Raw genomic sequence first — 12,447 nt, forward strand, 5'->3', positions numbered from 1 at the left:
CGATGCCTTCCCTCCACTACCATCTGTGGGCAGGGTTCTGACCAAGGCAGATCTGATACTGATGGCTCTGCTGGGCTAAGGCAAATATGGTTTCCTCTACAATTAGCAAGGGGGCAGTATGTGAGATTTCCATTGGACCTGGAGGAGATCTTATGGGTTCAGGGACCTCCACAGAATTTGCACAATTTACATTTAACAGTATGGCAAATACAGGAGATGGTCAGTCTTGGCTGAAAGAGGTAAAGGAAAGTCTAGTACACAGTCTAGAAGGAAGTCTACTAGGAAGTCATATGTCAGGAAATGGGACTCTTTCCTGTAAATGGTTACAAGAACAGACTACAAAAACATGACATTAAGGAAGAAGAGATTGCCCTTTTCATCAGGTACATTTGTCAGCAATCATGGCATGTTACCAAATGTGCTGCAGGCAGGGTGTGGTCGGGTCCAGTCCCGTAGGACAGAACAGAAGACAAAAGCGTGGCCAGAAGACAGAAGGATCAAGGCAGGCGGCAGGCAAGGTGCAGTCAGGTCACAGTCCAACAGGTCATGGCACGGAAGATCAGGCAAACAGGTTGGAGCTCAGCAGTAGACCAGGCACATGGAAGCAACAGGAAACACACTCGTTGTACCCAGGCAGAAGCAAGCTCACAGCAAGGCTTATATAGAGAGCCTTGTTCAAGGGGAGTTAATTCTGCAAGGAGTTAATCCTCATCAGATGCAGAGACTTCTATTCTCCCATATCTTGCTGCCAAACGAGCACTCCTCCTTTGCTTCTGCAGTAGTTGCCTCTGCTTCTGCCTTCTATGCACAGCTGGCTCATCACTGGGTTTCTTTCCAGGTTCCTCCACCTGCACGTCATCAAACAGGGAAGGGCTGGGAGTTGGCTCTGCTGCCTGGTCTTCCCCAGGAGCAGCCAACTCTGGCTGCATTGTGTCCTCAGATTCTGCCTCAGAGTCCTCTTTGTCCTAGTAGGTACCCAGGGGCTGGCTCATGACACCAAGGTTTTCAGAGAAAAATCAGTGTTTACATAAGATCTGATGAGGTCATCTGATGAGAAGAGATTTGGGCATCTTAGTTGATAGTTCCATGGGAATGTCAACTCAATGCATGGCAGCTGTGAAAAAGGCAAACTCTATGCTGGGGATAATTAGGAAAGGAATTGAGAATAAAACTGCAAGGATTGTCATGCCCTTATATAAAGCTGTGGTGCGACCACACTTGGAGTACTGTGTTCAGTTCTGGTCGCCACATCTCAAAAAGGATACCAAAGAGCTAGAAAAAGTGTAGAGGAGGGCAACGAGGATGATTGTGGGACTGCAGAGGCGTAGCTGGGCCAAACTGCACCTGGTGCACATTCTATATTTTCATGGCCCCCCGTGGCACCCCCCTTTTCCCCTTCCTTCCTTTCCACACTTATCTTAGTTCCTTTCCTTTTTCTTGAACTTTTTCAGGCTGCAAAAGGCCTGTTCACAGTAAAAACGGCCTGAAGAACTACAGTTTGCAGTAGACCTTGGGGCTCACAAGGTCTCCTGGGAAGTATAGTTCCCATCAGGCCGTTTTTACTGCGAACAGGCCTTTTGCAGCCTGAAAAAGTTCAAGAAAAAGGAAAGGAACTAAGGTAAGTGTGGGAAGGGGTGGGGGGTGCCGCAGGGGGGACTAAGGTAAGTGTGGGAAGGGGGTGGGGGGCGCCACAGGAGGGAGGGGCCTGGGGCGATTTTCTGCACCCCCAGGCGTGTGCATGGCGCATCCCTTGTAGCTCCACCACTGTGCGAATGGAGTACCTTCCTTATGAGGAGAGGCTGCAGCGTTTGGGACTCTTTAGTTTGGAGAGGAGACGTCTGAGGGGGGATATGATTGAAGTCTATGCATGGAGATAGAAAATGTCAACAGATAATTTTTTCTCTCTTTCTCACAATACTAGAACCAGGGGGCATTCATTGAAAATGCTGGGGAGAAGAATTAGGACTAATAAAAGGAAACATTTCTTCACGCAATGCGTGATTGGTGTTTGGAATATGCTGCCACAGGAGGTGGTGATGGCCACTAACCTGGATAGCTGTAAAAGGGGCTTAGACAGATTTATGGAGGAGAAGTCGGTCTATGGCTACTAATCTTGATCCTCCTTGATCTCAGATTGCAAATGCCTTAGCAGACCAGGTGCTCGGGAGCAGCAGCAGAAGGCCGTTGCTTTCACATCTTGCATGTGAGCTCCCAAAGGCATCTGGTGGGCCACTGCGAGTAGCAGAGTGCTGGACTAGATGGACTCTGGTCTGATCCAGTAGGCTTTTCCTTATGTTATTAAGGTTTTAAAAAGTATTCTGTAACATTCATCCACCTGTTACGGTCGTGGTCAATGGTCCTTGTCATTAGTGTTGACTTACCTTTTGAGCCACTGGCTACAACATCTGTCAATGAAGATGTTTCTTAGTGGCTATCACTTCAGAAAGAAGGGTCAGTGAACTGGCAGCATTGAGTACTGAGTCACCTTTCTTGAAGGTCTCTGATGGCAACAGGTGGTGTTGAGATCCTCTCTAGACTTTTTGCCAAAAATGGTGTCAAAATTCCACATGGCCCAAGAACTGATGTCACCAAATAAGATGTCACCTTCATCAGATAAGGAGAGACAATTATTGGACACATAAGGAGCTTTTTTGTTTAATTTACAGAGAACAGAAGACTTTAGGAAAGATAAGACTTTATTTGTGATATATGGAGGTCAATCAATGAGTAAAAGGGCCACTGTCCACGTGGATAGTATCTCAGCCACTGTCCAGGTGGATAGTATCAACAGTAAAATTGTGTTATGAGTTGTCCAAAGTGTCTTGTCCATTGTTACTACAGAGGCCAATTTGCTGGTGGTCTTTTGCCCCTCAATAATGTGGCTGGCCTTAACTCGGGCTAGGGCCTTTACGGCCCTGGGCCCTGCCTGGTAGAACACTCTTCCATCAGCTGTTAGGGCCCTGCGGGACCTCGGTGAGTTCCGCAGACCTGCAAAATGGAGCTGTTCCACCGGGCCTTTGGGGAGGCTGGCCGCGGATTGCCTGCCCCCTCTTGACGCCCCTGCATTGTGTTTGTACCACCTCCAACATTGCCGGTACTGCAGTCCATCATCTTCGGTGCTGCTGGCCCAGCCTTGGAACCCGATGCCATAAATAGATAGATAGATAGATAGATAGATAGATAGATAGATAGATAGATAGATAGATAGATAGATAGATAGATAGATAGATAGATAGATAGATAGATAGATAGATAAACAATGTACTTTCAATTCAATTTTATGTGGATGCTGCTATGTAAATTTTAGAGCCCTTTGGGGATGAGGCGGTCTATCAAACAAACAAACAAACAAACAAACAAACAAATAAATAAATAAAGGGTTTTAATGTTAATGGTTATATTTATATTTATTGTTTTATTGGCTTTTTTAATGGGCCCTGTACACCACTCAGAGCCTTTCAGGGGTTGAGCAGCCTATGAAGTGTAATAATAAATAAAAGTAATAATAAGCAATTGAAATCACAGTCTTGAAGAACAGGGGAAGAGCATCACTTCATTCTTCTGCAGTGTCCCCCCCCCCCACTCTGCTATAGTTTTAGGTAAAGGATAAAAAGGTAACAGAACTACTGCTGTTCTAGTATGAGTATGCACTGGGTGATTGTACTTGGTGCAATTGCCACTGTACACATAACAATCTGGCTAAAGTGACTGTCACCTCTTTTGAAGTGCAGTGGTTGGCAATGCCTGTCCAAATTTGCCCAGCAGTGACACTGTACTGAAATTGTTCCAAAGAGTGTTATTCAGTTTATTTCTAAAAAAAGATTATTACATTATATTGTCAAAGGCTTTCACGGCTGGAATCACTGGGGTGCTGTGTGGTTTCCGGGCTGTATGGCCGTGTCCTAGCAGCATTCTCTCCTGACATTTTGCCTGCATCTGTGGCTGGCATCTTCAGAGGATCTGATAGTTGGAAAGGAAAGCAAGTGCAGTATATATACCTGTGAGTGAAGGCCAATAGGTGAGGGCATCTGAATAGGAGTGGCCTGGCAGCTGAGTAACAATGAAGAGTAGCATGTGAGTAACATTGTTTATTACATTGTTTATGGGTTGCAGATTAGAAAATTAAAAGTACAACTGGAAGAAAAGCAGACTGGTAAAACTGATAATTTACATTTGAAAGGCGGAATCTTAGAAAATGGCACAGAAACACATGCGATGGATCTTCAAAGTAAGGTTCCTTCCTTATTCAATATTCTACATTGCATTTGCATAATCAGTGTATCAAATAAACAGGTGTTTATGATTAGGATTCTTGCCTCCTCCACTGGCCCGATTCATCTAAAGAGAAAGCTGCTCCTTTCCTCAGATGTGAATGACTGTCCACTGCTTGAGCAGGTCAGTTGCAGATTAATTAAAGAGATTAAATATAATTATATGATTCCATTATATGGAATCCAGTGGATAATCTTACTTCTGTTGTCAAGCAGATGGGAGCAAGAATGCTCATGCCATGGACAAAGATGACTGATGCAAAATAATAGAATTGACATCATGGTGGCTACAGGCACACATACATGGACATGATTTTCAAGTGGTTAGTCAGGCTTCATCAGTGTGTCCTAAGAATTAGGAGATCACATTGGAAGGTTCTAACAAAAAAAGTTCAGGTTTCACTTCTGAAATGATGTTTCAAAGTGGCCCATGATCCCATAGATAGTTATTTAATAGTCCCCTAGGCTTGCCTTATTAACCAATGCAATATGACTAACATCAGATTTATCATTGGAAAATACTACTGGCATTTGAACTGCCCCATATTAGCAGTTTAAATATTTTCTAGCGTTATGATTTTGATGTCTATAGATACTCTAAGTAGAATTTCATCAAGAATTGTTTTGATTGCTGTCATAACCTTTTTATTCCTTCAGGAGATGGAAATAGACAAGTCAGTGACCTCAAGTTTAAACTTTCAAAGGCTGAACAAGATATTATTGCACTGGAACAGAATGTAAGTTTATGGCACATTCATGAAACTCTTTTGTTGTTTTCTATCTAAAATGCTGGGGAAGAAATCTGAGGTTTTGATCCTAGGCATATATGCTATAAAACAGTTCCTCCTAAAACACGAAGTGGAACAAATGTTGATTTCAATTCCAAATATATTTACTATAATATAAAATGTAGTTATTAGAACATGAAAAACTCATTGGCATATGGCTTTATATTTAATAGTCTTCTAGTCTGCCCTTCTCCAAGTGGGCTCAGGGCAGCTTATGATGAATTCATTACATAATAATAGAAAACCAGTAAAATTGATAAAAATTCTAATATTTCGGTGCCATTTAAAATTAGGGTAAATCAATACAATATCCCCCAGCAAATGCCTTTATCAGTCATGTCAGGTGAGGAAACAAAGAAGGGGGGGGGGGAGATGTGAGCAGGATGGAGGACCGTCGCTGTGCTCATCCGTGGGCCTGATGGAACAGTCCCATCTTACAGGCCCTGCAAAATTGTGCTCAATCCCGCAGGGTTCTGGTCTTCCTCTGCAGAGTGTTTCACCAGGCTGGGGCCAGACCTCAAAAGGCACAGCCAGACTGTTTTAGGGCCAGGGACAACCAGCAGGGAGATCCTGGCAGGGCAACAAGGTTTTGTCCACAAAAAGTTTGCAGATTCCTCACAGCCAAGATATGAATTCTTAATAATTTGGGGTCTTCCCACCAGGGCTTGTAAATGATCAAATTACCATAAATGCCATCGTAGCTACTTTTTTGCAGCTTGCATCACCATGTCATAGGGTTTCATAAGCGCCCTATAAGATGTTCTTGCCACATTGTCATGAGTTCACTTTAGGGCTCTAAGCAGAGATGGGATCCAACCAGTTCTCACCATTTCTCTAGAAGTGGTTACTAATTTTTTCTGAGTGCCGAGAAGGGGCTACTAAAGCAACCTCCCTGCCCAATAGGGACTGGAGGTGCGTGTGTGCGGTGGCGCCACTGTTTGAATCCCACCACCATCGGAACTTGTTATTAAAATTTTTGGATCCCACCACTGGCTCTAAGCTCTCACCTAAACCTCTGTAACTGCAAGGTATACCACAGAACTAGTTTGAAACAGTGGCGAGGATGTTAGGGAGCAGTCTTGTCAATGGCTTCAGAGGGACAGCCATGTTAGTCCTCCATGAACTCATCGAACAAACTACCAGAAGGCCTCAGATCCTGCAGAGCATTCCAGAGATAATATGATCTACCAGCGGGCCCAGTCACGCATTGCTGTGGCAATTGTCCTTCTCATCACAGTCCGCACCCCACACAGATGTCCATGCAGGTCCAGTGATCCGCAGCATAGCCTTCTGGGGTGGTCAAATGGAATCCCTCTTTCCCTTTTAAATTCACATCGTTATATGGTGCTGTCTTGTTTTTTAGTATAAGGTAACCCTTTCCATTCCACAACGGAACTGTCCAGAGTGCGAATCCCGCTGTCCATGAGGCTGGTTGACACGCACAGTCCTGGCTTGGGTAAGGCAGAACTGGGGCAAGGAGGCTACCCCAGTCAGGCAGCAGAGGCAGGGTGGTGAGGCGTTCAGATCGAGGCCAGCTCCCTGGGTTTTTAAAGGGCCACGTGCAAAAGAAGCGGAGCCGGTAGTGTTGGTTCGCCCCCCACCCCGAGGATTTTCTTAGAAGAAAAAGGCAAACTCCAGCTCGCTTTTAGTAAAAGAGAGCTGTGGCAAATATGGGTGAGGAAGTGGGTAAGTGGTGGTTGGATGTGAGGGAGGGCAGAGTGAGGTGTGTGAGGATGAGCTGGATGTATATGAGAGTATGTGTGTTGTGTGGTAGCAGTGGGTGAGGCACAGAGAGTGAAAGTTACCTGCATGTGTGTGGGGGGGAACCCCACCTGACGTCTCACACGGCAAAGTGTGTATGTGTTTCACTTCCACTCATATTACCTAACAGTATTACCTATGTACTGTTTTCACTGCTCATCTCTGCCCATCTGCGGGAACATCCTAAGCCCTCATCCCAAGCCCTCAGGCCACAGACAGACAGGCTGCACGGACATTCTAAGGGTGACAGTTAAACAGAGGCAGCTTCATGGCCTGGTGCGCCAGGAAAAAGACGTTTTACCTGGCTCAGGTATGGACTTTCGGCGGTTTGAAGGTCTGAGTACCTGCCAGCAACAGGGAGGGACGTCCTGTGAAAATTTGGGGGCGATCCGTCCAGCAGCTTCTGAGGGAGACAGCTCTCCAACCATACAGGGTGGGGCAGAGATGCTTAGACGGGCACCCGGAGCTAAGTAGTCTGACCATGGCACTCTGGCCGTGGAACGGGGTCCACATTTGCCCCCAACCCAAGCATCAAATCCAGGGTGTGGCCTGCTTGATGCACTGGATCTGAAACAAACTGACATGGAAGCCACTAGGCCTGTCATTTGTGAAGAGGTGGCCTCATCTGCATGGGTGTTGAAATCCCCCGGCCCAGTCCACCTGAGGAACTCTAAGCCCTCGCCTGAGACCACCTCCAGTTACTTTGGCAGAGTACAACATCCTGACAGCCAAACTCTCCTTGGCGTCTCCCATGCCTGGGATCTCCTGGGCAGGGAATGCCCTGAAGTAGGACTCCTATATCAGCCTTCACCCCCACTCCACATCCCCCCACTTCTTTCTCTGAAGAACTGAGAGACCGGGGGGGGGGGGGGCGGCCTTTTCAGGGCTACTGTTTCATCCTGCCTGACCCAGGACTCGATCACGCATGCCTGGCCCATCTTGCAGCGTCCTGGTCTCGTTGTTACTGGACCTGGCATTTCCTCGCCTCACCATCATCCTATTGCGGGATGGGACCAAGTTTGGAAGAGGATGGAGCTTGTCTGTATCTCCAGTCTTTTTTCTTAACATACCATCTCCCCCCCACACACACACACACAGGCACTGGGATTCCTGACCCTAGACCAGCCTCTCCAAAACAGCCCTCACCAGCAGCCTGCATAATCATACTGACAAGTTCCAGCTACAGCAGCATAGATTCATCCCCTCCCCTCCCACATTAGCACACTAACTCTGTTCACCCCACAACCAGAAGGGAATCAGAGATTAAAGCAACTAATCCACCTACTCTCCCCCCAGTAACTCCAGAGTGGTTCCTATGCAGGCAGAGGGCAGGTGCAGCACTTCTGATTACTCCTCCACAGCAGACAGTCTGGGATATTTCAAGACTCCCCCACACGTCCAGTGGGCCACTCTCATTGGTTTGCTCCTAGGATCTCCCAAGGCCACGGATGGTGTGTTCACGTGTCTGTTTTTCAGGGTTCCCGCCCTCCCAGAAGGCCACTCCTATTTCCTTATGCGTCTAGTGTTGGTCTTACCTCCGTCTCCGGTTGTTTGTGTGCTCCGGGACTTGCAGGCACACAGGCAGCTCCCAAGGCAGCGCGACATTGTGCTGTATTGCCAGAACAGGGCCCTTCTGATGGGAAGCAGTTGGGTTCATGTGCAGCCCCAGTGGATCTCCAGGCGTAGGAAGTTTATTGTGCAACCTGCTGATGAGCCAACTGGGAATGATCTCTCTGTGTCTGGTACCTTCTGTGGGCTTCCTCAACTGCTGGGAGCCTTCTGGCGCTGAGGGACCCAGTTCGGCACCCGGTGCTGTTCTACGCCCTTCATGGCAACCCTTCTTTCTTCAGTCACAGACCCCGGCTTCCAACCGGGTTTGTTGGCCTGTCTCAGATATCTCCGACGTGGCCAATTCAGCAGCCCCGAAGCTCTTCTCGCCTCCGCAGCTGTAAAGGTGCTCAAAGCCCCTCTGGCCACTGGCATTTTCATCTTCAATAGCTAAAGACGTTATTCAATTCAGATCTTTTCCAGGTAGTGACTCCAATGTTGAAGCAATTGCCTCTTGTTAGAAAGCAATTTTGGGTCTAGATTACCTGAAAAATACCTGTAGGCGAGGAGCACAGAACAAATTAATTCTGTATGCTTTGGAAAGAGTTCTGAGTGATGGTTACTGGGCTGCCAAAATGAGAATAAGATCGCTAGGATTATTTTGTCCTACTTCTAATATTATTGTTAAGTTCCTTTCACATTAGGTAATACGACTGGAAAGTCAAGTTGCTCGCTATAAAACTGCTGCAGAAAATGCGGAAAGGACAGAGGATGCACTGAAAGCAGAAAAACGTAAACTCCAAAGAGAGGTAATCCATACATAAATCACCAGAATCAATGATAGAAGACTCATTGCTGACTAGTTGCTGTTCCTCAGTTGATTTCCAGAGCTGCTACAGCACTCCCTTTGGGGGAGATCTAGAGCTCCATCTAGAGGGGGGCGCAGAATCTACCAGTAGAAGCAGCACGTGACCATGGCAGCAGATTTGCCCTTATCGTGGCACTTACTCTGGCGGAGGGGCAATTCCCCTGACGAGCAGCTGCCGCTGCCACCCCAGCACTGGGATGGAGCACTGCCTGTGGCACCAGCATCCCAGCACCCCTGCTGCCACTGCTGGTGAAGCGGGGGTGGGCTGGGGAGGAGTCAACTTTTGTCAGCTCTCTCCCAGCCATTTGTGGTGTTACCCTGGCAGGGAGTTGGACTTAGCCCACCCTTCTGGGTGGCATAAGTCTATTGAGCCCCATAAGGGCTTCTTGGTGGTGGAGAAACTGTTTCACTTTTCAAGCCTCCCCATGCTGCTGGGAAGTCTCTTGGGGGGGAGCAGCCACAGCCCCACGGCCAGGCATGTGGCTCTTGCCTGGGGCCGCCTATGGGTCAAAAGAGCCATCAACTTAACCCAGAATTTGACCCTGGCCCCCTGGAAGGGAACAGAAGATAGCTTGTGTGAATTGTCCAATGAATGCTTTACTATATCCAAATAAATTAGAAGAAGAGTTTGTAAGGAGACTCAAAGTGGCTTACAAACTCCTTTCCCTTCCTCTTCCCACAACAGACACCTTGTGAGGTAGATGGGGGTGAGAGAGTTCTGAAGAACTGTGACTAGCCCTAGATCACCCAGCAGGGATGTAGGAGTGCGGAAACACATCTGGTTCACCAGATAAGACTCCAGGTGGAACAGCGGGGAATCAAACCTTGTCCAACTACTCTTAACCACACTGATTCTTAAACAAATCCTACTATTTTCTCTTCTTTCTTGTTTGGTGAGAGTTGGCATAGTCAGATTGATCACTCATTGAACTAGAACCCAGAATAGTTTGAATTAATTACCTGACTTAAATAATCCACATTGTCTTCTGTCTAAGAAACAGTTTCATAGGCTGTTACAAGGAAGAATGATCTACTGGGGAATCTGTACCCATCTGTAAATATATACTTTATGTAATTTGTTTTCAGCTTCGTTCTGCATTGGATAAAACAGAAGAGCTTGAAGTAAGCAACGGTCATCTACTTAAAAGGCTGGAAAAAATGAAAGCCAATCGGAGTGCTTTACTTTCTCAGCAATAGATGCCAGCTTTCACGGGAGACCACTTGGCGAAACAGCAACTGTGCTGCAAAGGTTCATGTTAGTGTCTGGAATGTTTGGTTTTGTTTCAGTCCTTTTGAGAACAACAAATGTCTAACATTTGCTATGTTCTGCCAGACTGCTGGAGTTCCCTCACAGATCCAGATGGGCTGCACTGTAGGCATAAAAATGATGGGACTCCAATGTCTACCTTTGTCGATGCCCTTCCACTCTAGACATGCATCCGGGTCAGTACCCGTAGGCTGTTCTAACAAGCACACTGGGCATCCTGTAAGCTCCTCATCTGAAAGGGGAAAAAAAGAACAAGGACACAGCAGCTGGCTGTTGACATTTTAGAAACAGCAGTGAAAGAATAAAAGTTGAAACTGGAACTTGAATTTTCTTTACCATTAAATACAGGGAAATGGCTGACTTTCGCATTTCCTCTGGTGGCAGTATCTCCAGCAATAGTGATAGTGGTAGCGGCCTCTTCATTTACAAAGCACTGTGGAACCACAAGCCATTATGATGCAAAACTCCTTCAGTGAAAGTCATGGAAGCCGACTGTCTTGGAAACAAAAGTGACCTTAAATGACTTTGCTGGTACAAGTAAGAAGTTGGGGAGAGATTTTTTTGCATCTGTTCAGTCATAAGATTATTTTATTTCAAGGTCAACATGCAATAGCTTCATTTAAAAAGAAATTGCAGCTTTTTATTTGTATTTAATCCTGTGTTTAGAATTGAAGTAAATGATTTATTTTAAATGTAATGTTGCAAAAATAAATAAAACTGAAACCCTATAGTCTGAAAATAGTATTTCATTTCATCTTCTATTTATTATTCACACTAGTTAATGCTAAATATAAATAAAATATGTAGAAAGGAAATTTTAGCCCCGTGATCAACGCAGCACCCAGTGCAGCCGAGTGTCCGCCAATGTCAAGCCCTGGATCTGGGACCAAATGAGACTCCGAAACCATCATTGGTTCAAAAGACTTTATTGGAAAGCATCCGTGGCCAGCAGAAGAAAAGCCAATTCTAAATGGTCTTTTCCCAGACCCCCAATACATCACCCCAGTGCTCCGCCCTCCTCCCACCTTTTCCTGCGATACCCAACTGCAAAGGAAAGCTGTCAGATGGTGAGACAGAACTCCTAGGTCGAAGGAAGAGATCCGCAGCCGCCTGGCCTGGGCAGGGCCCCCCTACTTGTTCCAGTTACACAGAAGAGAAAGTGACTTTCCATCCAGACTCCTCACCCCCACCCCCCCAGTTGCAAACAGTCCCGCCTGACAGGTGACCACTTGCTTCTTGAGTTTTGGCAGTAAAACTCAAAGCAAGAAATACAGCAGGAGAAACACAAAGCACTTGGGGTCTCTCTCACCAAGAAAAGCATCTGGCATTCATCCCTGGCAACCCACCACCACGTCCCTGTCAAGCCTGGCATTGGGAGGGGGTGTGGTGGGGAGTTTCTTTTGCTTTCGCAGGTGCTTGGCTCTCTTTCGGCCTGGCCTTGGGTGTCTACTGCTGGGATGGGCCTCAAGTCTGGGTTTCTCTGTACTGCACCGTACTCATGTGGGGATGGGCGTGGGGGGTGGGGGCATATTATCAATTGCCTGGAGCCTTTTTGCTGGAATCGTCTTTCTCATTGTTCTCTGAAGTCTGCCAATAAAATCCTTGAACCAACCGAGTGTTTATTGGGTCCTGATCCAGGGACCTGACAGAACCCTCCTCTTAGTTACTGGAGTTTCTTCATCTGCTTTGGTATTTTAAGTTGACGAAGCAAGACAACATTGAACTCCTGGGCTATTGTTTGCTTATGAATGTATTAATTCTGGTTAGATGTTTCATTAGTGTAATTGATGGGTTATCACTAGTGGTTATGTTTCATTAGTGTTATTAATACTCCATTGCTGAGTCCAGGCTTATCAAACCTGCTTGGACTGGAAACCTTTGAGCCACCAACCCCACTTCCCTTTCCTATTCTAGCATTAAAATCACCCATTATAAGTATTGAGA

The 12,447-nt window shown here is 46.4% G+C and overlaps 1 protein-coding gene across 2 annotated transcripts in view; it reads left to right on the forward strand.

Annotated features, from left to right (window-relative positions):
* The window catches only part of LOC125427328 (leucine-rich repeat flightless-interacting protein 2-like), a 121,009-nt gene extending 110,267 nt beyond the window's left edge, over positions 1-10,742 (forward strand). The window contains exons 17-20 of one of the 2 annotated variants that reach the window (XR_007243666.1): positions 4,114-4,228; positions 4,929-5,008; positions 9,058-9,177; positions 10,323-10,367. Coding sequence is in view for 1 of the 2 variants with exons in the window: in XM_048486604.1 (XP_048342561.1) it covers positions 4,114-4,228; positions 4,929-5,008; positions 9,073-9,177; positions 10,323-10,433 (411 nt within the window). In the remaining variant the exon portion in view is untranslated. Of the gene's footprint in view, positions 1-4,113; positions 4,229-4,928; positions 5,009-9,057; positions 9,178-10,322 lie in introns of both variants that reach the window. The other variant, XM_048486604.1, reaches the window with a different exon arrangement.
* Positions 10,743-12,447: the final 1,705 nt, after the last annotated feature.

Source organism: Sphaerodactylus townsendi, linkage group LG02 (genome assembly GCF_021028975.2).
Source record: "Sphaerodactylus townsendi isolate TG3544 linkage group LG02, MPM_Stown_v2.3, whole genome shotgun sequence".
NCBI lineage: Eukaryota > Metazoa > Chordata > Lepidosauria > Squamata > Sphaerodactylidae > Sphaerodactylus > Sphaerodactylus townsendi.